Below are 25,950 nucleotides of genomic sequence, written 5' to 3'. Positions count from 1 at the left end.
TATTTGAGGACAAAGACTGTCCTTCATACTTTCTTCCCTCCCCCACAGAACTAGCACATGACTTGCGCATACTTGGTATTTAATCTGCTCACTTAAAAATATAAACTTTAACAGTTTAATAAATAGGATTACACGTTGAATTTGGAGAGGCAGAAGAATAGTCCGATTTACATAATTCTAGCACTTACCAGACAGCTTGCCCAGCAAATACAAACTGGTTATGTAAAATAATCTAGATTGACACTATTCATAAAAAATCCTAAAGGTTCTCAATTTTGAGACAACTGCCTTTCCTAACTATCTCTGAGACTTTCAGGAATCAGGAAAGACATGTCTTGTACAAGATAGGGTTTAAAGATGGGTTTTTTGGGACTCTGAGCCTCAGATTCATTTTTATTAAATTTGTTTAACAAGGCAGGTGTGACAAAGACCTTATTGTGGAATGAGATCTAGTCACATGGTTTAGTATAAAAAATTAAGAGTCAGAAAATCTGAGTTTGAATCTTAGGTCAGTCATTAATACTTGAGTGACCTTAGGCCAATTACTTAACTGCTTAGGTTTCAGTCTCCTCATCTGTAATAAGAGGTCTACTAAAATATTTCTAAGGTCCCTTCCTGCTTCTAAATTCTATGAACTATGAAAAAATACAAGTAACACCTTATTGAAAAGACTGATGGAAACTATATGACACTCATTAACCAGCACAACTTCCTATGGATTTTGGATCTTTGCACAGAAAATGCAAAGATCACACTTAAAGATCACACTTCAATGAGACGATCAGCCAGTCCCTAGCTGATGCTCCTGTATCCCAAAGCAGGTAGAGGTGGAAGGGGTGGTTGTTTTCAACACACCACTTCTTTAGGCAATCATCCAAATGTGGTTGGAGAGACTCTAGAAGCTATATTTACATGGAAAAATTACATGGACAAGTTTCTAATTATGCTAATAGAAGTCCACATTCTTCATTTGTAACAGGCTGCTTATGGCACCAGTAGCTATACAACTCAATAATATAGCACTGGCACTTATGAAACTAGTGCCAGGTTTGTAGAGCTCCAGTCCTAAGTACAGTGGGTTAGGACCGCCAGGTCAGTAGCCAATAGGATTGATGCCAATTTCTCTAGCTTGGGGAAGAATTCCAACCAATGAAGTCACCACCCTTCCCTCAAATAAAGACTTTCCTCCTCTTCTCCCCTACACTTTTTAATCACTGTATTATACAAGTTAGAATTGGAGTTAGAATTGAGTTAGAATTCACTTCTAATTTTTCCCTGACAAAAATGATTCTAGCCAGATTACAAATTTCGTGTATGCATCCATACAAAAGAGTCTGAGGAATAATCTTTTTAAACTTCTTGCACATTGAGAAAATTTTAGCCCTTTCTTAGTTAAGAGAATAAAGCATTTTTGGCAATTTAATTCTAGCCCCTTTTCTACACTGCAAATTCTGGGGGTGGAAGGGAAGCTTTCAATGCGTGACAAAGAAAGAATGCCGCTACGCTCTACTTTGATTTGGAGCACAGAAGTGAAGATGGGCAGCAGAACATTTACAATTATTTCCTAAGTTCTCGCTAAGAGAAAGCAAGAATTAAGAAATCTTAAATAAGAGAAGTGCTTCTCAGGAGACTGGTCTATATATGACTGACAGCTGACTGCTTGTTAAAGGAGAATTAGCAGTGACCAAACTCAAACTAGGATGAGTTTGTTGTTTCTCCCCTGCTAGCACCCACCTTGTTAGATCAGCACAACCTGCTTTTCCTGGGAATGGAAAAACACTTTAAATATATGAACATGTCAAGTTGGAAACTGGATTACCGTACTTAATCACTGCCAGAATCATAAGGGGATTCTTAGATGTCAAACTATATTTTTTTTCTATGCTGGCTGAAGTGAAGTATCTCAGCTATAAGGTGGGTGCTACATATACCAATTACACTGACAGGAATCAAGTTTCCAATTCTTGTGTGTGTGTGTGTGTGTGTGTGTGTGTGTGTGTGTGTGTGTGTGTGTGTGTACACACATACATACAAAAATTTTTATGGCACTACTTTTAGTAACAAAGAACCAGAAGGAAAGAACATCCTTATATCTTTTTATTCAAAAAGATTTTAAAAAGCTAACCATTAAAGAACTCTGTGTACACCTTTTAAATCTATAGAGTTTTGCAACAGTTTATGAGTATTATTTCTCATATACTCTGCTGCGACTCGGCTTTTACAATTTATAAAGCATTTTAAAAGGGAAAGGTTTAAAAAGACATGCATTTAATTCACTATCTCTCTGAAAGCAGGCAGGCATTTCCTAATTATGTTGCCTAAGTGACTTCTTTTGGCATAGGTCAAAAAGGGCAGAATCTCAATCTGGCAAGAAAAATGTATGCTTTATGTCTAATGCCCAACAAATGGAATACAACCATTTTGACATTCTAATTATAAACATTAATAGAATATATAAAAGAGGTCACAACTAAATGGATCAGCAGCTCACAGGTTTTACTCTTAGAGGAAATGAATAAAAATGCTGGCTGTTTTGGTTTCATTGTATGCTCAAAATAATTTCAAAAGATTCTTTTTTAATTAAAAGATTCTTAAAATAAACATAAGCAAATTTACCACCATGAAGATAACTAGCTTATGTCTCAATATCTACTACAGAGAGTAGTAGAGAAACTCTACTGAAGAACTTGACAACAATGTTCCTCAAGCTAAATCAATATATACTTTGAAATTCAACAACTTTAATACACAAGTGAACACTGGGGTACAGACTGAAAACTATACTAGCCATTATGGCTTATGATCAAGAAATCAACAGCCAAAGTGAAAACAGACTCCTAAAAATCCTCATAAATCATAAGTACAGTCATTTAGAAGAGCTAGAAGGCACTAAACAGGGCAAGCAAGAAACATTAAAAATTTAAATCTGCCATTTCTCAACAGACAGGAAACAAATCACATCAAATCAACTGTCTGTGGAATCACTGACCAAATAAAGCAGAGGCTGAAGTAAGCACCAAATAAGAAGGATAAAGGCATAGACACTGCATACAATTACAGTAGCTCCTACAAACCCAAAACATAAAAAGGAGACTTAAGAAATAGGCTATCACCATTTCCAGCCCAACCTCTCAGCTCAATTCTGGCCTGTTCATAATCCTATTTTGCCATTTTGGTAAAAGGGATAAAATTGTCCTTATTTCACTTCAATCCTATTCCAACCTTAATACACAACAATCATACTAAACAAGGCTCTCTTCAAGTTCTACTACTAGTTTTCTAAAGATTCAAATGTCCTATCCCTCCCCTTTGAGTTGGTTATTAAGACTGCTTACCCTTTCTCCATTCCTCCTATTCTCTTTGCTGCTCATTCTCCATTTTCTTCATCTTTGATGCTTATAATCAATTTCTCTTCTTCCCTCCTCCCTCACCCCTAGAACTCAAAATGTTTTTGTTTACATCATTCTATGGTTTACTATCTCCCTATGGTGATTACATTGAGTTAAATTGTAAAACTCACTTTGGTTTTCATACCTTGATGATGATCTGCCTTCTTGTTGGAAAGCTGCCTTAAGACTGGCTCTCTCCTCCACAAATCCTTGAAATTCCCGGAGATTCTTAATGACCATCTTTTTGTCTTCAAACAGACTGCATTAGAAACTTAGCAAAAATGGAAAGCTAAACTGGTTTTGGTATGAAATTTTATAGTTTTTTTTAGAAATAAAATGTTTCAGATTCTGTCCTTTTTCTTTTGGTAGAAAAACTTTTATAACTCAAACTTAGTTTTTCTGGCATGAGATGCTCTTCTCAGTTACTTGCAAAATCATCCCCTCATTATGGCAGTCGTGAAGTTTGACAATGATGTATGTAGGTAAGATGACATTGGGATTAACCCTTCTTGTTGATTATAACCTGTCCTTCTTTTTCAATATATTCAAATTTCCCTATATAATTTCCCAGGATATGTCATGTTATTTCCTTCCAAGTTTCCACAAACCTTGACTATTCTAAAATTCTTTTTCTTTGTTCTGTCTTCCCGATTCAATTTATCCAACTGTTCTAAGTCTTTGTCCAGTTGTGACATTTTCTGAGTATGTTTCCCTTTCTCGATTTCTTCAGTTTTGTCCTCCAGGGAAGTAATTCTATTTTTTAAATTTCACCTTTTCTTCAGATATTCCTAAGCTGTTGTTTCAGGAATCTCAGAAAAGATATTCAAAGTTCTCATTTAGTTCCTCTTTGTCCCATGGTATTTTTCTCAAATCCATTTCTTCCTTGAATTTCTTGACTATGTCCACTGTTCCAATACCTATCGTGTCCTAAAAAGATTAACGCTTCTATTTTGTATTACACATATTTTTGTCTGGTGTTTATGCCTCTACTCTTGAATTTGTTTTGATTGTATTAGAACCTCCTCTCATGTTTGTTCAAGCCTCGAATTTTTCCTCCAAAATTTTTTTCTTCAAAAATGAGTTGTTTCTCTCTTTTTGGGGCATTTATTGACAGAAGATTTTTAGGATATTTAGAAGAAAGGTACTCCATTGACCTTTTACTCCTCCATCTTCACAGAAGTCTGCTAATCCCATTTCCTATTATTTTAACTCTTGTAAAACAGTCATCACAACAAAAAAGTGAAAGGAAAAATAAAAGCCCAGAAATCACCTCAACCAACAAACACTACACCTCATTGGCAAGTTAACATATGGCAGCCAAGGGCAATACGGGTTGAATACAAGCTCAATTATAAAACTACAGAAAATTGTGGGGAAACTACAAACAGTATTACCTCACAAACAATAAAAAGCTGTTAAGGAAACAATCCAACAAAGATGCTATGAGATCCAGATCAGGCCAGTTCATCCTGAATGAATGTGCAGATAAAACCAGATGGAAATCAAACAGAATTTTAAAATAGCAGAATTGTGAGGATTTTTTATGGTAGTATATCATTCCCATGAAAAAAGATATGAAATCACCATATTCAGGCTTTGTATACAATGAACTCTGTGAAGAACTGGCAATTGTAGAAGTTGGGAGCTATTGGAATTGGCCAATTAGATACAGAAGAAATCCATGCTACAGGAAACAAATTTCTACAACACTCAAGGATCAATTAGCAAGATAACCAAAAGAGGTGAAGATTCCTAAAGACTGAAAAAGTTATGGATTTTGCTTTTACCCCACCCTGAAAAAAATCAAAAAACAAAAATAGGTAGGGGAAGGAAGGAAAGGAGGGAACTGAGAAGACAGCAGCAACCAGCACCCCATTTATGCAAATGGTCACAATGGTCCATGCTCACATCAACAGTAACCTCAACAAAAACCATAAAAGTGTTATTTTCTTAGACAATTTTCTACAAAAGACCACAACTTTACAGTCAACTCCATTGACTCAAAGATACAGAGAATGCAATACTCCACTATTTATTATTCACTGATTTTTCTTCTTTGGAGAGTGGGTCTCCTCAACCAGTCCAAGATGGAGAACATACAGCAGCCACTAAACAAGCCTGATCCAAAACTGACTGTTAGGAAGCTTCACTCTGCTCCGTCTATGACCTGGGCCAGTTTGCTCCTCTTTAGGCAGCCTGATGGTCTTCCATTCCCAAAGGCTTACCAACCTGGTGCTGGATTTAGCACACACAATTAGCTTCAGCCATACAGCAGCTCAGAACTCCCGAACTCAAGGGGATCCATCAGCCTACCCCAGTAGCAAGGATTATAGATGTGCACCAACATGCCTGGCTATTATTCAGTGATTTAAAAGAAGAATTTGACTTAATTAAAAAAAACAAACACAGACTTGAACAGTCTCCTCAGATGCATATCGGGGAGGCACATATCAAAATCACATAAGACTCCAAGGTAGATGTAACTACAGGGATAATGTTCAATGATTACTAACAGCAAACAAGACATCATGAAAAATGTACTGTTACATAAAGTCTGAACAAAGGATTCTTTATCAATTACAAGCCTAGCCAAATGCTTCTAATCAGATGACTCTGTACTTTTTGCATCATCCCCAGGAACACCACACAAAACTTCAAAAACCCACAGCAACATGAGACTGGTCTAACCATCCACAACCAGAAAAAATAGTGGATTAAAATATTGTCTAGACAATGCCAGATGGCCGATCAAATAAGTTTGCCAGCGTTTGTACGATAGGTGTACCAGAGGGAGAGTGAGCTTGGGCATGGATTGAGTAGGGATGACACTGGGATGGATTACACTCAGAAAACAAGATCATGTATGTGCTCAGTGGTTCTAAATTGCTTAATGATGCAAAAGTCTGTTTTAACACCAATCAGTGATAGATACCAAATGGTTCTGAATCATAAAACAATGATTATGAGTAAGAAGGGAAGTTATCAAAGGAGAAATCCATTGTATTAAATATTTCATAAAAATGAGATGTCTTTAAGATGTTTTGCAAACCTTAAAGCACTACATAAATGCAAGTTACTATTATCATCATCATAATCACAAATTAACTAAAGATAAAGAACTGTTCCCCAATAGTTAAGTGGTCAAAGGATATCAAGTTTTCAAAAGAATTACAAACCGTGGACAAGCATACAAAAAACATGTTGCAAATCACTATTAAAAACAGAAATGCAAATTAAAACAATTCTGCAGTTTCATCTCATACTCAGCAAATCATTGTAACAAAAGATGAAAATAGTCAACGTTGGAGGATCTTTGGGGAAGACAGGTACATGAATACACTGTTGTTGAACCTGTAAACTAGTCCAACCGTTCCAGAATTACGGAGGGGAAAAAGTCTCCTAGGTGCTCATAATCTCTGACTCAGAGATGCCAATGCTTAAAGTATAGTCCCAGGGAGGAAAAAAAAGATAAACACTTCTCACATATACAAAAACAATCATAGCAACACTTTTTGTGGTTACAAAAACTGGAAATATAGCGGGTGCCCATTAACTTAGGAAAGAGTTGAACACATTGTGGTCTATGAACATAAAATATTATTGTAGGATAAAAAACAATAAACATGAGAAATTTAGAGAAAAAACACTAGACTAATATGAAGTAAGCAGAACCAGGAAAATAAAAAATTGCTGTTCTTCAGTCGTGTCCTATTCTTCATGATTCCATTTGGGGTTTTCCTGGCAGAGACACTGGAGTGGTTTGCCATTTCCTTCTCCACATCATTTTACAGATGAGGAAACTGAGGCAAACAGGGTTAAGTGACTTGCCCAGGATCACACAGCTAGTAAGTGTCTGGGGCCAAATTTGAACTCAGGAAGATAAATCTTCCTAACTCCAGGCCTGGCACCCTATCCACTATGTCACCTAGCTGCCCAAAAAACAATATATACAAATGATAAACAATGTAAATTGAAACCACACTAAAACAAAGCCAAACACTGAAAATCTAATGAGCAACACTGGCCTCTCCCCTTCCCGAGGGGAAAATAAATATATTTCTCTTCTTTCTCTGAGAAGATAAGGAACTGTGGGTTTGGAATGACGTAGAATACTGTCATAAATAGCTGTTGACAGTGGGTTTTGTTTACCTATTTTTCTTTGTTGCAAGGAAGGGTTCACTGTGTATATATGTTGGAAGGGAAGAGGAAATATAAACTGAAATGGTAGTGATGTAAAAAATAAGAATCAATAAAAGCCATTATTCAAAACAATTCAGCTGTAGTCCTTAATCTCAAGTCAAGGGATCTGGTTTATCTCTTTACTATTGCAAATGGATTCTTCCCTCAGTTGCTATCCCCTTTCTCCAAATGGCCCACCAAGTCCCTTCTCCTCCTGATAATGTTTTCACAATGCCCAGATTAAATCCCCATTTACTCTTGAAATTAGCCCCCAATCTTCCCTTCTCTCAGTTCTGACCCAGGTAATTTAGGAGTAAAAATGACCTAAATCTAGGAGTAAAAAGGACCTCTGGCAGGCTTAATGTAAACCAATAATCTACAGCCCTTTCCTCTTTCTCACAAGACCTGCCCCTGAAAGTGGGGGGTAGAATTTCGGGATCCAAGTTCAAATAGATAAATTCTGAGCCCAGGTTCCTGAGGTTTTTTGGTTTGGGCTTTTTTTTTTTTTGGCTAGGCAATGGGGTTAAGTGACTTGCCCAGGGTCACACAGCTAGTTTTATGTGTCTGAGGCCGGATTTGAACTCGGGTACTCCTGACTTCAGGGCCAGTGCTCTGTCCACTGGGCCACCTAGCTGCCCCGGTTCCTGAGTTTTAATAAAGCAATGAGGGCTCCAAATTCCAACAGACTAACCAAGGCTCTGAGTCCTAACAGACCAGTTGAAGAACAGAAAAATAACTCATAAAAACTACCTGCTCTCAGAGAAGGGAGTAGAAGTATCCAATGAGAGGTAGCATGTTACAATGAAGGAGTTCTTAACCTTTTTATATCATGCCCTCCCACCCCTGGTAGTCTAGTAAAACCCATGGACCTCTTCTCGGAAGAATGTTTTTAAGTAATTAAAAGAAATGCTAAATTTCATATAGAAATTTGTGAAAATAAAGATGTAATTTTCCCCCCATCTAAGTTCACAGACAACCTAAAATTTATCCATGGATGGATCCATGGATACCAGCTTAAGAATCAGTAGCAGACAGAGCTGGTCTCAAAACTTAGAGCCATAAGCAATTCCATAAGACTTTAAGCTATGGAACAGTTGCTAATTTGCATTAGTAAAGGAAGTCTCCTCATCTGGGACTTTAATATAATAAGATCACAGGTTAAGGCTACCAAAAAAAAAAAGAATGAAGTGTCCCACCACACAAGGAGGTGATAATTACATTATACTATGATAGGAATGTCAGACTATATTGGGAGTATTATATCTAGTTCTGGGTACATTTTTTGAAGGAATGGTGAAAAGTTAATATTCAACCAGGAGTATAGATTCATAGGAGGAATACTCTAAATCATTACTGATTTCATTAAAGGAGATAAGAAATAGTTTAGCCTAGAAAAGATAACATTTAATAGGGGATATGATAATCTTCGAACACGTGAAGCATTGTCATGTGGAGGCAAGATCATAATTGTTTTGCTTGGCACCCTAAAGACCAAATGATAAAAATTACAGAGGGATAATTTCAGTACAAACGAAATCTCCTAAAGAGAATATCCAAAAGTGAAATGGGCCAACCTAAAAACCAACAGGTTTTCCATCAGGGAAAATCTTCACTTTGGCTGAATGATCAATGGATTAGGCATATTAGAAACAGAATTCATGATCTGGGAAGAAGTTAGACTAGAGGATCTCTAAGTTACCTTTCAACTTTCACTCTATGGTCCTTTGAGAAGTAGTATAAAATATATTGTCAAGGATACTTATAACCGCTCACACAGTGAGTTAGCTAGGAAAACAGTTGAAATAATATAGCTAACTTCAAAGATAAAAGACACTGGCCTCCAGATAGATGGATAAATTGGATAAAGTGGAAACCAAAGCCATGATTTACATCTTTGCCATCATCTCCCACAGTGCTGAAGACACAGTAGGTACTTAATAAAATGTCTGTTGGATTTAAATAGAAACCAAGAAGACTGACACTGTTCTGTCATACATAATAATGTCAAATCTGTATTTCCCTCCATCCAGTTAAATTGCTTTTTTTTTTCACTTCCAAACCTACTACACTGACAATGACTTACTTGCTGGTGGTCGAAACATAAAGGTATTGCCTTAAATTATGACTAAGCTTTCCAAGAAAATATGCACATTCTAGTAGTTGAAAACACTAGGAAACATACCAGCTAAGGTGCTCAGATCCCTATGAAGAGCTACATATATCTAGGTTAATGAAATTTGGAGGGTCCTGACCTTGTTTTTGCAACTCTTCCAATTATTAGAACGGAATTGCTACAAGTTCCTAAAACCCATGTAAGCTTGATTTTCTAAAATATCTTTCATCACATTTAGTATTCATTTTATCATCAAATCTCCAACTCTCCACCCTCAAGACTACTTCTAATAAGCTGATGTTATTATACAGCTGCTTCCCTTAAAGGGAAAATCTTATTACAAGTTTAGAAGCTCATACTCAACCTTCATAAGAGTTTCTTTCAAACCCCCTTTACCTACATTTCTGCTGACAAGATAACTAATCTATTTTAACAAACAATGATTACCGGACTTGAAGGGATTTCTGTTGAGTCACCGCTACTGCTTCGTTCACAGCATATCTCACTTATGACACATAAAGCACAGCTTTCATCAAATGTAAGGGAAATACTATCTGACTTATGACGTTTTCTGTGTCTTTCACCAGGCAGTTCATCCGAATTTTCTTCTTTGTATGGAAAAAGAAAAGAAAAAACTGTTAATTTATACAATTGTAATAATCTAGAAATGCTGTGTGCATTTATATTGAAACTTTTTTCACCACAAAGTTAAAATTACAGGTGTATGGACTAAAATGTAACAGTGACATACAAACACTTTTGAAAAGAAACATCTACCTAAACATCTCTAAATGAGTCTTTTAAAAAGTCATAATAGGGGCAGCTAGGTGGCACAGTGGATACAGCACTGGCCCTGAAGTCAGGAGGACCTAAGTTCAAATCCGGCCTCAGACCAAACACTTGATACTTACTAGCTGTGTGACCCAGGGTAAGTCACTTAACCTCAATCGCCTAAACAAATAAATAAATGAATGAATGAATGAATAAATGAAAAGCCATAATAATTTATAAAATTCACAAAGAGGTTTTCTTCTTTACAGTCCTCTGTATGTTGATAAATAAGGTATTCTAGAATATGAACTTTTATCATTGGTATCTCAAGAAAGAAAAAAAAAACCTTACTGCCAAAGTGGCTTTAATCATTCAATTTCAGAATCCTATTTCTTCAGCAGGATATATCAATCTAAGTGAAAGCTACTTTTAAACAAAAGATTAACTCTATGACTTAAAAAAAGCCAAGACAGTTGCCAGTGACTGCTATGACTTGTCTGCACAAAACAAACCACTGAGATGTAAAAATAAAATGTTAAAACTCCTACATTTATTTTTAATCTTAAAAAAGCAATATCAAGCTTTGGTAACATTTAATAAACAGCTTAGTACCAATACCCTCACTCAGATGGGTCACATAAGATGACTAACGTGAGATATTCTAAGGGAATAGTAGGAGAAATATCACACAAAAGCATTGAGAATGGTGCCTGAATTCATTTATTTGCTTTCAGCATATTACAACATGTTACAGTTTGGTTTCCTGGTTAAGTGGATTTACTGTATTATCTAGGTTTATCTACCCTAACGCTCGCAAAATAGATAAGTGGCTTAAAAAGACTCTTGGAAAGAAGTTATGGATTGAAGATAACATTAATAATGTATGAGCACAAACGAACAAGAATATGGTAGGGCTGCCATTTCTCTTACTCCTAATAGCTCTTCATCAACAATATTATGAGATAAAAATAGCAATACAATGAAATGTAATTAAATCAGACAGAAAGTCAATCAAAATCCTTTGAAATAATGGATTTCCATCCATTATCATTAATGATGTTAATGATAAACCTTGAATTATCAGGATTTTCAAAGATAATAAAGCATATATTCAATTGCTCTCACTAAAAATATTACAAATTTACATACCCTTAATAAAAAGTTTAACTACTGTCCTTTACCTGTCATACTTCAACTTCTATTTTTGTGTTTTTATAGTGTATATAACATATTAGTGCAAAAGCTCCATGTAATTTTTATGCCGATGTACTATATTGAGGGTGTGTGCTCAAATTTTTTTTACTAACAGAAGTACAAAAATCAATGAAACATAAATACACAAATATAAGCATATTTGTGATTTGACACATTTCTAAGTAATTTTCTCCTTTTACATTTCTATCCAAAGATATCTTATTTTTCATTTTCTCAAATGAAAAGTTACCTGTCAAGTGGTAAAAACTACCTTAAGATGTACTGCAGTAAAATTAAAACATATTAATGGGAAAAAAACTGGAAAGAATTTAAAGAAAATAACTGGCCAGCGTTAAATAAATGAGCACGTATCATATAAACAGAGAACGAAAAGAAAGAACTCAGAGACCTACTCACTTAACAAACAAAAAAATTCTTCCAGCAATTATCAATAAATCAATCACCATCGATATAAAAGTTAATTTCAAGGGAGGAATAAAGCAAAATTTTAAAAGTTAAATATTTAAAAGTTAAATATTACTATATACCTGTTTCACTATGCGTTCTCCTTCTAGATGAGGTAGTTGGTCTAGAATTCAGATTTGGTGATGGTTTCTCTTCCTGCAATTCTTGCATAGATTCCTAAGCATTCAACACAAAGATACAAGATAAATACTAAGCTTAAGAATACCAGTCACACAGAAGTCAAACAATTTATGATGTAAAAGAATTACTGCAGTAGAATATGAAAGTTTAAAGATCACCTTTTGAACACTTCCGATTTCAAGCTGACACCTGGTTTCATTCGTAGATGTATTTGGACTAGCAAATTCTAAAGAAAAAAATATAAATTAGTTGTTTAAAAAATATTATTATTTAATTGGGAATTGCAAGACATGAATCTCTTAGGCAGCTGAAATCCTTGCCAAATATGCTCCTAATAGCTGGCATAGATACATTTCTTTAAAATAGCATTTTTTCCCCTAAAAATTTGGAAATTAAGAATTCAGTTAAGATTTTGGGTTAAGTTTTGGAGGCTGTATGACCATGGGAAAGTTATTTAACCTCTCTAAACCTGTTTCTTCTTCTCTTAAATGGGGATAATAGTATATACAGTACCTACCTCACAATGTTGAAAGGTTAAATGAGATAATACATGACACATTTTAAGTGTCAGTCATTACTATTAATTAACACAAACATGGAGTGAAACAGCCTTCTACATGAGCATGATTTTACATATTTTTGTTTTAGAAAACAAAAAGAATATTTAAGAACACAGAAAATAACATCTGAAGACACAATTTCTATAGCTCCCTATAAAGGCTTTAAAAATTATTAGCGATATACCTCAAAACAAGAGAAACACCATTCCAAATACTAAGCTATTTAATGTATTAAATATATTTTGGTTTGATAGATGGAAATGGCTCTAAAAATTATATTACACAGCATAATAATTATTTTTAATTCTGGTATTAGGAGATAGTACCACAAATATCTATTCTAACTTTCTTTCAGATAATTGAAGGGTGAGGATAGATGGATGGCTACTTTACCCACATATAGGCAATACTGGACCCTTCAGCCATGACAGTAATCAGAGGATCTGGGGAGAGACCTCGGGCTGCAAAAAAGGGAAGTTTGGGAAGATGGAAAGTAGGAGAAACTCTGGGGAAAGGGGACAGTGGCTGCTGGAGGTCCAGGTTGCTCCATAGAAAGAACTTGGAGATAACATTCAGGGTCTGACTTAAAACAAACAAAAAAGAAGATATGATAACTGTGGAAATTTAGGAAATCATTAACTAAGATTCACATAATTCAAAATAAATTTAGCAGCTTAATACTCAAATTTTAATTTTAAAGTAAAGTTTCTGACATTTTATAAATAAGATTAGGCCCAAGCATACGTAACCAACAAGTCTGTTTTGAGTGACAATTTTACTGAAGTTTTTCAAAGTTATTTAAGTAAAAAGACTGTATTATAAGGCAGGAATAAGGTTAACAGATAAAGTACTGTAGTACAGTGAGAAGAGTGCCAGGTTTAAAGTCAGAGGACTTCAGTACAAATACTGCTTGTGCCATTGTGACCCTAAGTAAGCCATTGCACCTCCTTGGGCCTGAGTTTCCTCACTTGCAAAATGAGAGGGACTCAACAGTCTCTGTGGTCCCTTCCAGCTCTAAGTCTACAATCTTATGACCACAGCTTCAGTGAGCTATCTGTAACAGCTTGTCTAGAAAATCAAAGGTAAAGTAGTCTTCTTACTTCCTCCATTTCTAAGCCCTGTGGAATTTCAGAAATGTTCTAGGCTGAGAGCAAAAAACTAGCCTGCTTTTAAGGACTCAAAACTGAAAGGAAATCCACATTTTACACCCAAGGGGCTCACATCAATTTCATTAGCCAAAAAAAATCCTTGCCCTCCAAATTAAGATTGATTTCAAAGTAATTTCCTCTCCCTATACAAGACTTAAGGACTTAATGTCTAAATTCTCTTTGCTTCAGGGAATCGGAGATCCCCTCATCTAGAGAAGTCACATGCCCACAGTTTCATTTAACTTCTATAACTATTCCACCCAATTTGCCAGCAGTGGAGGATAGTACTAACAACCTACATTTTCTTCGAAAATGAAAAATAAAATTGATAGCTATAAAGCCATCAACAGTTATATGGAGAGTTCACCATAGCTTCTTCTACATTAGAGCTGCAAAGAGTCTGGGCACAAGGACAATATATAGGCAAATATATATGTGAAAATCATCTCTCTTAATCCAGCCTCAGACACTTGATATTTACTAGCTGTGTGACCCTGGGCAAAGTCACTTTACCTCATTGCCTAGCAAAAAAAAAAAAAAGGAAAAAAGAAAGAAAATGATCTCTCTTCCCAAACTCCAGAAAAGTCTAGTTCCAGACCAGCCTTAATGAAACGGGCAGACCCAGTCAAAAGTAATCCCTGGGTAACCTATAAGTCCCAAAGGTATACACAGCATGGCACAACAGAGAACTGGAACTGGAGTCAGGAAGACATAAGTTCAAATCCTGTTTTTGCCACTAAGTAGAGTGCGGTCCTGGGCAAGTCATTAACCTGTCAGACTTAATGGTCAAAGACCATACCCAGAGTTGTTTTGAGGTTTAAATGACATACAGTATTTAAGGTTCTTTTTAATCACTGAAGCATTATATAAAGATGTCAATTATTATCATCTTTGTATGCTCAGAGCCTCCCCCAATGCCCTTCTTTTTACACAGTGTGCTTAATATTTGGTGATTTTAACTGAACACAGAGCATGTCTTATCTTGCAGCTGTGTCTTGAGATGACCTGGGAAGGGGCTTTGGTTTCTTCTGGATAGGGAGTTCAAGGTAGAGGCTGGGAAGCAGCTATGGGGCAGACATTCAAGCTTAGTGATTCCTAATTCCTAGTCAGTCCTAAAACCAACCTGGTCTCCAGGAGTATGCTTAGGATAACTGAGACTGCTTAGACAAGGGAAAACCTTGAATTATCAAGGCTATGCTGAAACAGAACCACGTACTCAGACAAAGAAGCAAGCTATCATTTACCCAGACACGATCATCTACGTGGTACTCTGCTGGTGTACCAAAAAGATACATCCTTATCCAATGGTCTCACCCAGGACCACTGATAAAAAGTAATGTACTACTAACCAGGACATGAGATCCACTTTTCAGTGTTTAAGTTCTGGCTATGTTGATTACCTCTGTAAACTGAGGACTTCTAAATCATCCAGCTTTCAAAATAAATCAATAATCTCCAACTTAATGAATGTCTGAGCTAATTTTAAATTTATACTAAGGAATATTAAAGTTCATTTATTATGAAACTAAATTAGAAGCTATATAGTACTACATAAAAAATTACGGTTTCTCTGTACTGTTCCATTAAATTATTAAAACTACTACTCCACATAATTAATGCAGCATTTAATGAAAAATAGTTATAAAATGCTGGAGTGTAAACAATTTAAAAAAATACTTTGGAATTCTTTCAAAATCAACTTACCTTGTTGATTGACTGCTATCAAGTTTCTAGAAATCATTGCATATAATCTCCTTGGAGGGGGATGAGGTGGGGGAATAAAAAAAATACATCTGTAACGGAAAATCTGCACAGTAGTTGAATTCAAATTGATAAAACCAAAAATTTAAGGGGTTATGCTATTAAACAGTCTCAAACTGAATCAAAATATGAGGGCCAATTTAGCACAGAACTGACAAGGTTCAAAGCTATATAAAGAACTGACCTCTCTTAATTAGTCCTAAAGTAAGCCAATAAAGGAGACAATTTTATGAGTCCTGAGGATTTAGAGAACTATACCCTTCTTAACATTGTTTCTTCTAGATTTGTCAAAACAAGGAAAAAATGCAACCTTTCTGACAGAGAAGAAGAATCCAATCTACAAAGGAATTTTATTTGTTTCTACTTTATCGTTAACCTTAGGCTAGTCACTTGATGTTCTTTTTCTATGAGTTTAACATCTACAAAAGAACCAATGATCACTTAAGCAACTAGGCACATGGTGATTACCATGTATGTCATTATTACATATTATTTCTAGTTCCCAAAAGAGAAGGAAAATTAGCATTACCAGCTATTTGCCTGCTAAAGTGTTTCTATTTGCTTCCATTTTCCTAGTCAGTAATTTTCTTGAATGTTCAATCTCCTTCTATATATGAAACTTCTGGTCAGAAATCACTTAAAAATTAAACTGTACACAACAGGAGCTATACTATCAAACATTACCTAACAACTTAACATGTCAGAAATCACGAACAAGATAATGAATTCCAACTCTACAAGAAAACACTGTCTCTATGTTCCATTTAGACATCAGAACAAGAGTTTCACAGTAGCATGTCAGAAAGGGAAATAGGCATTTTTGAAAGTAGCTAAGACATAAGCATTTACAGCATTAGTAAGCAGTGACTTGTGATGGTACAGAAGGAATAATGCATTTGAAAAAACAAAAATACAGAGCTGAAGAATTAAATTTCAGAATTTTTCATAAGACAACACAAGTTTCTAATTAAAACTATCTCATGACATTTAGCAAGATACATAATTCTAGAAAACCTTTCACTAAAAAAAGATTACCTTACAGGTTAAAAAAACAAAAACAAACCTAAAGTCATAACCAGATTTTTAAATGAAGTCAACAGAAACAGCTTACCTGTGCTCTTTCACAGAGAAGCTTGGTACCCCAAACAGATCTCCAAGAAGGTCATCTGAACAATAGACAATGTGCTGTTGCTTTTTATCATATAATTGTTTTGACATAATATATTGGCCAAGATAGAATAAAACCTGAAATAGAAATGAAATTTAGAATAATGAGAAACCAATGCTACAGTCTGAAATATATACAGCAAGCAGTCTATACAGTATGAGTATCAATCAGTGTACCATATCCAGCAGGAAGTTCTCAGGAATAGGTTTGTTGTCACCTAACACAGAATTGGAGAAGTGGAAGCAAACAGAGCAGCTCTCTAGTCAAGTCAGAGACAACAGGAATCCCAACTGTAACATACCCAACAAGCAGTCATTCAGCCTCTGCCTGAAGACCTCCAAGGAGAGGGAGTCTGCCACCTCTCAAGGCCACCCATTCCATCTGGGAAAGTGGTCAGAAACTTCTTCTTAAAGCTTAAGTTTGCCTCTCTGTAACATTCCCCCCCCCACCCCCATTCTGCTCCATGTGGTCCATGAAACAAGTCCAGTGTTTCCTCCACATGACAGTGCTTCAACTTCACTGTCACGTCAAGTAAGGTCTGAGGAGGTGAGAGCAGTGAGACTTTTACCTTCCTATAAAAACTTGCCTTTTCACAGAATTGTTCCAAAATGATGTATAGTTAAAGCTGATATATCTTCTGTATTCGTCTCAGTGATACCTCCATCAAAAGGGACTAAATTGCAAGAGGTTTCTAACTATGATGATTTAGCATCTTTCTCCTGGGGTAGTCAGTTTCTATTCTTTGCAGTCACAAAGCTCAAGAGCCTGTGAACACATCACCACAAGGGAAACCCGCTGCTCACTAACAACGGAGAACAACTCCAGGGAATCTCAGCAAGAGGGCAAGTTAAACTCTACCCACACTCAAGAGTGCCTTCGAGTAGCGTACAAAAACTGATACTCTTATAATGAGCCATCAAAAATTAATGTTCTGAGAATTAAATTGTTTTGTTTTGACAAAGATGATTAAACTAAAAACTTGACCACGTACTTCTGCTGTTTCTGTCTTCTTACTCCAGTTACCACAGGACAAACATGTCTAAAGAATTCACTGCTTTGCTGGACTCCCACAATTACTTAAATTCCTAAGTATAAAAAGCATTGCCTCATCCCTCTCCACCTCCAAGGCTACAGCCTTGAATAAACACCCTATGAAGTAGAATCTCACTAGGCCAGCCACATGTCACTGCTACATATATTCCAGCAGGTTAACACCCCACCCCCTTCCCTCCATGTTTTTTCCTTACAACTGCTGATGCCCCCTCCTCTTATGTAATCTCCCCTCTGTCCTTCTGTTTGATGGTTCTCCTGCCAGTCTAAATGATCTTTCTCAGTTTCCTTTGCAGGATCATTATCCACTAATAAGATGAAGTCCCCAAAGTTCTGTCCTGAGTGATCTTCTCTTCTCCCTTCACCCTTTCTCAGCCATCTCATAATCTCCCATAGGTTCTGTTATTATCTCTTGTGCAGATGATTACAAAATCAACATCATCAGAAATAATCTCTTGGGCTCCAGTATAACATTTCCAACTGAATGATGTCCAAATATCCAAAAGAGAACTCATCTTTTCTCTTGAATTTGTCCTTCATCCAAATCTCTCTTTCTGTTGAGAGCACCATCCTCCTTTTCAGTCACCCAGGTTCACCACCTCAGGCACCCTTCATTCTCATCACTCTCCACATCCAATCACTAGTCAAGTTTTGTCAGCTCTACCTCCATAAAATCTCTTACATCCATCCCCTTCTTTCAGACTCACATAGTCAGCACCTTATTTCAGACCCTTATCACCTGTTGCCTGGACTATTCCAATAACTTCTTAAGTGGTTTCCCTCATCCTCCAGACAACTGCCAAAATAATCTTCCTAAAGCAAAAGTCCAGCCATATCACTCCTGTGCTAAATGCTCTAGGATAAAACATGAACTCCTCAGGTCTTGGAATCTAAAACTCTTTCCAGTTCCTGTTTCCCCTTCCTTCCAAACCTCTCACACATCCCTTCCTTTCACGAACTCTCTCTTCCAGCCAAACTGGCCTAATTCTGATTCTCTAAACTTAGTTAAAGCCCAGAAGCCTTAAATTCCTTCCAGGTACCATCTAAATGCCACCTCCTTCTAAGAGCCTTTCCAGTTTTCCTAATCTCTTTTGCAATTACCTAATTAAACGCTATATTTCCAATCTCTCAATAGGAAGCACATTCCTCAGCATCAAGGACTGCTTTCATTGTCTTCAAAACCTCAAACCTTTGCATGTTTAATAAATGTATGACGAATTGAAAGCAAAATTTTTTTGGAGGCAGAATGAAATGTAAAATAAAGTGAAACTAAATTATTGGTCCTGAACAACACTATTTAACTTGAAGCTTAAAAAGAAGTATGGGGACAGCTAGGTGGCGCAGTGGATAGAGCGCCCGGCCCTGAAGTCAGGAGGACCTGAGTTCAAATCTGGCCTCAGACCAAACACTTAACACTTACTAGCTGTGTGACCCTGTGAAAGTCACTTAAACCCAATTGCCCTAAAAAAAAAAAGTAGTAGTAGTATGTGGGTTAGAAGCACATACTGCTTAGTGACCCCTGGTTGAGGGATCGAAACTATTCTTCTAAGGTTCTACCCTCCTCTCTCCCCTTCCTAGAGAACAGCTAAGAAGCAACCTATTTCTTCAAAACTGGCCTGGAAAGAAGTACCCTAACCCCTACTCACCCAACTATATGATCATTATGTCAGGGCAAAATAGTGAAACCCATGATAGGCATAGACTAAAAGGAAAGGCCTCTGCTAAAAAATCTCCTTCCTTCTCTTCTACCCATCAAAGCACAACAGAGATTTTTTTTTTTTGGTGAGGCAATTGGGGTTAAGTGACTTGCCCAGGGTCACACAGCTAGTAAGTGCCAAGTGTTTGGTCTGAGGTCGGATTTGAACTCAGGTCCTCCTGACTTCAGGGCCGGTGCTCTATCCACTGTACAACCTAGCGGCCCCTCAGAGATTCTTTGGACTAAAAGATCCTTTTTTTTTTTAAAATTAATTACTCCAAGAGAGGAGAGTAATATAATGATCACACCAGTGTAAATTACTTTAAATAGCATGATGAGAATAAAATTCCTGACTCAGGAAAAGAGAAAGGTAGTTCTAGAACAGAGGAAGATTTGAGAAGAAGTAAGGTCACAATTTTGGGTGTGATACCACTGAAATACTCCAAATATAAAGCAGGATAATCAAAGATTTAAAACATGGTTCACATTATACAAAGTTATCCATAGGTAAATCAGCTCAATAATACTCCAGGTACATACATTATCTCCCCTAGGATGTTCCTCAGTCTCTTCCACTTGAAACCTGATACTAGTATTTTCCACTGAGTAGTAGAATCAGTATATTAAAAGTATTACACATCTACAAAAAGAGAGTCAAATTCCTTCTATTATCTCATCTCTCTAGCTGCTGAATAAATTCCTCCACAATGCAACTATTTCACCATGACTGTATGCTACAGTAGGCTGAACAAAAGAAATTGTTTAATTTCATCTCAAAATACAATACACCTCTTTCATAGTCTCTGAATACAACTTACCTCTTTCATTGTGAATGTGTCTTTCTGTGCACCAGCAAACTTTAACAACTTCAAGAGCAATGGTTTTGGTCTAACCTATAAAGTATAAACATCATCTATAACACTTACATATGTAACCACATATAATCAAAATAAGGGAAATTATAAAGCATGGTGCAGTAGTGCTGGACTTGGAGTCATAGGACCGGGGTTCAAAACCTCAGTCTGATACTTTACTTAATTTCCCTGGGCCTCAGCTTCTTCACCAGTAAAATGAAAGAGTAGGACTAGATGACCTCTAAAGTCCTTATCAGTTCTTAATCTATTATCTACCCAAGACTACAGATTACCTACATTTAAGTTTGATCAAGACACCTCATGGACTCTCATGGAAGTCTAAAATAAGTAGGAATAAAAAGAATCACAGTATTCAGAATCATAAGATCTTGGAAAACAACCCTTTTACAGATGATGAAAATTGAGGCCCAGAGAAGCAAAGCATCCCGCTCCTGGTCATGAGATGAGTTGGTAAGAGCTGGAGCTAGAACCTAGCTCTTCTCTCCCAGGCCACAATTTTAGTTTTGCTAAAATGCTTCCTTAGGGCCTGGGCACTTTGCCTTACAGAGAACATAACCTGGGAGCTATAGGACTTGAGCTCAAGTCCCTACTCTACAAGTTACTTGGGCATATCACAACTTCTTCAGGCCCCGAAGGTTGGACTAGATGACCTATAAGGTCCCTTCCAGGTCCTGAGATTTTAGTGTATAAACTATTCAGTAAATGTGTGACTTAAACTCCTGCCACTGTTAAGTCAAAAACTTAGCAAAAATAAATAAATATATATATATATGTGGCCTTGTGGATTTGTTTTAACCCAGTGTAATAATCCTCAAAATATAACTTTCATATTGCTCTTTAAGGTCTGAAGTAACTTTTTCAGGACCCCACTATCTCAAACACTCAGCATACCAATTTCTACTAGACAGCATATCAGAAGGCTGGTACCTTCTCTTTTGTATTTTATCTACCCCCACAGCACCTAACTAGACTCTTGCAAACAGTAGTACTCTACGTTTGTTGAAGAAATACACTTCATAATTCATCAGAAAGTAGTTCTAGTTTAAAAAAGAAGTTGTTCTAGTTTTTACCAACCCACTGGATCATGATTAAACAACAATAGGCGCACTGTTCTAAATATAGAGCATCTGGGTTTTTTCCATTCAAATACTAACAATTACACTGCTTATCTGTGGAGCTATGACGAGATCACAACTTGATGCCAAACTGGCAAAACCTATACTTATGGAAACACCTAGTTCATATTTAAATAATAAACAAAAGTTCATTACTAAAAAATCAAATTTAAAATAAAATATAAAAGCATAATAAATGTAAACAGATATATCAACTTTCATAAAGATATCTATAATACCTTTTTACCAGAACTTAAAAGCAAAATATGTAATAATAATAATAATAGTTAGTGCCTGATCATAAGCCTCTGAAATTTTCTATCAACTTTTTTTATGCCAGTCAGTAAGCCAGGAAGCATTTAGTGTCTACTATGTGCCAGGCACTGCACCATAGGTTCAAGGACTGTCTCCTCAGGTAAGGAAGAAAAACGACTTCTCTTGTTTAAAATGTAAAAGGTAAACTTAGAAAGAAAAATTGCTCCCAAAGGCCCTTAGTTTCACTTCATAGATTACATAAAATTAAAATAAACTACATCTTGACCAATAATATTGGTCATCTAAGTATGTAACCACATATAATAATCACCTTAATCTGAAAATTTCAAGACTTCTCAAGACAGCTAAAAGTAGTGTAGAAAAAGAAAGAAAAAGGCTTGAGGCACAATCTAAAGCATAATTTGCAGTAACAAAGTGAGGTTCCCTGCCCTAAATATAGCAAAGGAACTAAACAGTCGAATTAAATTTTTATTTTTACTGCAAAGAGTTATATTTGAAGTGGACAATTTGATCAAGGTCTACCTGATTTAATACATTTAAAAGAGGAAAACCACATTATAACGGGGTTTTAACCCCCATGCACAAAAGGACGGAGGGATGCAGAATACTTTTGGTAAAAATACTAACCAGGGCCTCTTGTTCCGAAGCTGGAATTTGTGAGGTGCTTAAGGCACCATCTGTATCAGAAGACATTTTGGTATTGCACATTTGCCTATAATCAGGAAAAGAGAAACACAAATGACACAAGTGTGAGAAAACCTAAAGCATTTAACGAAAGGCACAAAATAAGACGGCGACCAGGGTCACAAAATTAACAGAAGGGTAAAACAATCCACGAAAACGGATCAGAAAAGAAAATGTTGGTATCCCCACGGCTTCCTGGTAGGTGAAAGCCCCTTACCTGGATATGGAGGGGAAGAGCTCTCTCACACCTGACAGAGGGGCACCGCTCCTAGAAAACACAAAAGCCGGCAGGTGACTGCGTTACTGGGCTCGGGTTTAAATACCCGCAGCGAGGAGACAAGTCGGGACTTAGCTCCCCAAGACAGCCGCCTCCTGACGTGTCTGAACATGACCAACCAAAAGAGGAAAAGCTGAGTCAACCGGCGGGTTGGGCCGGCCCCGCGGCCCGGAGCTCTTGTTTGGACTTGCAGGAGAACCGGCACCTGTTCGCGCTGTCCCCCCGCCAGGCGGGAGAGCCCGCCCACGCGCCGGCCCCTACTTCCGGTTACCTTTGCCCCGGATGCGGAGACCCCCTCCTCAACGCCGTCCCGTCCTTCTTTTCCCTTCCCGCCAGTGGCTGTAGGCCCGCCCCTTCGCCACCTCCCCCAAGCCCCCGATGGGACGCCGCAGAGCCCCAGAAAACAGGGGCCGCGGAAGGGGTCCCCCCTCGACCCCAAGGCCAGGCGAGGCGCAGGGCCTACTCGAACCGCCGGCCCCTGCCTCACCTCCGGCTCCAGAGATGAGGGGAGCTTCTGGCCGTGCTGGCGACGGCCCGCGCCCCCGGCGGAAGGCCCTACTGCCCCCGGAGGGTGGTTTCTGGCTCCATGCCCCGCTTCGGCCGACCCTTGGAGGGCTTTGGGGGGAGGGGAGAAGGCCCTCGGCGGCGTCCGCGCGCCGAGGGAAGCCCCGAGCGGGCCCGCGCCAGACGCCGCACGGGTCTTCGCGCGCGCAGCCGGGCCTCGGGGACGAGCGCGCCCTTCCCCCTCCAACGGCCCGCGCCGGAAGCCCCGCGCGCCCCTCCCCCAACGCCTAGCTGGAGCCAGAGCGGGCCCGCGCCGGAAGCCGCACGGATCTCCGCGCGCACCCTTCTCCCCCCGCCCCAACCGCGGCTCTCTTCTCGGAAGCCGCGGCTGGAAGGCAATGGAACACCATAAGCATAATTATTCTTTCCGCTGTTTATATATTTTTATTTACACCACCTCCCCTTGTAAATAGGGCTAGAGAACAACGAACTTCTCAGTCTTGTTAAGGATCTTTAAAAAAAAAATGACCCTCAGTAAGAACGATTAAAAAAGCAAAGATGGAGAGCAAGCTCAAATTCAGAGAAGTGTCCACAGTTTCCTGATAGAAAGAGTTTTGTTTAGTCATAAAGTGAGAATAAGTAGCCAGCAAATTAGTCAGCTTTTTACCTCTTGATGCTGTCTTAGTGTCAGCAAGACGGGTGCAAATGCAGCTTCTCGGTAATATCATTTATGTGGCCTTTATAAGGTTTGCAAAGCGTTTTACAACTCGAGGTTGCTGTCTGAGGCTATAAATTAACACGAGCTGCTAATCTGCAGAGTTGGAGGGAGTTTCAACCCTGGGAGTTACCTGCCGACCTGCAGCAGCTCATCCTTTATACGTTCTTAAAAGCTTTATACCCCTTTTTTTTTTGAAATTTCATTAAAATTGTATTGATGTTTTCTGTTTACATGACCCTAGTATCCCATGTATGGTTCTCTCCCCCACCCCTTTACCGCTTCCCCAGAGCCATCCCAAAAAACACAGTGGTTTGTTTGGTTTTGAGAGAGAGAGAGACAGTGACACAGACACAGAGAGAGAGAGAGAAAGAAATCTGCATAATTAGTCAATAGATTGAGAAAGCCCCAAAACGTGTAGTGTGTAACATCTGTGGACTTCCCATTGCCATCAAGTTGTAGGTTGGGGGCATCTTTTTCATAACTTCATTTGGGTTCCATTTGATCTTTATAATTTGTTATGTTTATTTTTGATTCTTTGGTAGGTCATTGTTCTTTCTACCCATGTCTTTTGGAAATCAACTTCCTCATTCTTGAATTTTCTAAACTCACATAGGTTATTGAGCATATTCTGTCTTTCATCTGTGGACTATCAATATGTCTTATGCTGATCTCCCCCTAGTAAGAGCTCATTGCCTGAGTGTTACAAAATAAGGCAAATTTCTCCCTGCTCCCAAAATGAAGTGCATCACAACATAGGAACAATAAAATCATATATGGGGTTTGGGGAATGGGATTTCCATCTGGAGGAAGTATCAGGAAGTGTCATAAAGCAAGTGGTATCCTCACTGTCATCATTATCATGCTCTGTGGTTTCTTCAACCTCATCTGATACTGGGTCAATAGTTAGAATATTTTCATTCTTGGAGTAGAGGCCAATGGAAAATAGAGGCCAGAGAGGCTCTAAAAAGGAGCTGGTGAACGTATAGATGTGGCATCTACTGTCTGCATCATAAAATACTATGTCTCCTGCCTCATAATCCAAAAAGATCCCTACTTTGTTGAGTTTTCCTTTTAAGGAAATTCTGGTCCTAGGTGTGGTACAGACTATGTAGTTATTTTGTCTTAGACTCAAAAGCCAGTATCCATTAGAAGAAGATGGTGAAACCTCTCCAATTCTTTTGACAAGAGTTCTTACAAAGACCAACATCCCAAGCAGAACTGTTTCCCACTGTCACCTCCCAATAATGTCTTCCAGACTCGAAGCTCTGAGCCTATAGAACCGGACCACATAGATCAGATGTCTCCATAATACAATGCAATTCCTTCCATGAATCTCTTTCTGTCATTGTTTTCATATCTGTGGATATGATGATTCCAGGATGGGCAGTTTCAGGATCCAGACTGATGTCCTCATGGAATTTTGTCTTGATTATTTTTTTCTGATTCAGGCTCCTACTCAAGTGAGGCTGGAGCAGTCTGAAGGACTGTATTACAGCTGACAGTTGTTGATTGGGCCAGAGATTCTTGATAAAACAAACTTTCCAGCATACAGGACGTTTAAAACTGCTTCCATTAGCTGAATAAATGTAGTGGAGGATACAGTCTTCACAGAAATGGTGACCACATTCTATAGACATGGCACTTATGAAGAAATCTAGGCAGATAGAGCATATCATCTCTTCTGAAATACTTGAAGTAAGATATGAGGCCATGATCCTTACTGATGCCTCTGATTTGGGTCTTTCCCTGTTCTTGGAGCTCCTCTGTTTCGTATACCCCTCTTTTAACCATAGGCTTTTTTCCTGTGCTGGCTGATTATTTAATGTATGGATTGTACAGTCCTTTCCATTTCTCTTGGTGCTTCTT

At 37.8% G+C, this 25,950-nt stretch overlaps 1 protein-coding gene across 1 annotated transcript in view; it reads right to left on the bottom strand.

Annotated features, from left to right (window-relative positions):
- The window catches only part of MDM2 (MDM2 proto-oncogene), a 29,892-nt gene extending 6,886 nt beyond the window's left edge, over window positions 1-23,006 (bottom strand). Inside the window, 8 exon segments of the mRNA XM_020990225.2 lie at window positions 10,129-10,289; window positions 12,195-12,288; window positions 12,411-12,478; window positions 15,665-15,714; window positions 16,833-16,966; window positions 20,454-20,528; window positions 22,529-22,613; window positions 22,803-23,006. Coding sequence (XP_020845884.1) covers window positions 10,129-10,289; window positions 12,195-12,288; window positions 12,411-12,478; window positions 15,665-15,714; window positions 16,833-16,966; window positions 20,454-20,528; window positions 22,529-22,609 — 663 coding nt within the window. The 5' untranslated portion in view covers window positions 22,610-22,613; window positions 22,803-23,006.
- Between the last annotated feature and the right edge of the window lie 2,944 nt (window positions 23,007-25,950).

Source organism: Phascolarctos cinereus, unplaced genomic scaffold (assembly GCF_003287225.1).
Source record: "Phascolarctos cinereus isolate Bilbo 61053 unplaced genomic scaffold, phaCin_HiC Scaffold_1;HRSCAF=81, whole genome shotgun sequence".
NCBI classification, from domain to species: domain Eukaryota; kingdom Metazoa; phylum Chordata; class Mammalia; order Diprotodontia; family Phascolarctidae; genus Phascolarctos; species Phascolarctos cinereus.
Note: the sequence above shows the minus strand (reverse complement) of the source record. Positions and strands in the feature narration are given on the sequence as shown.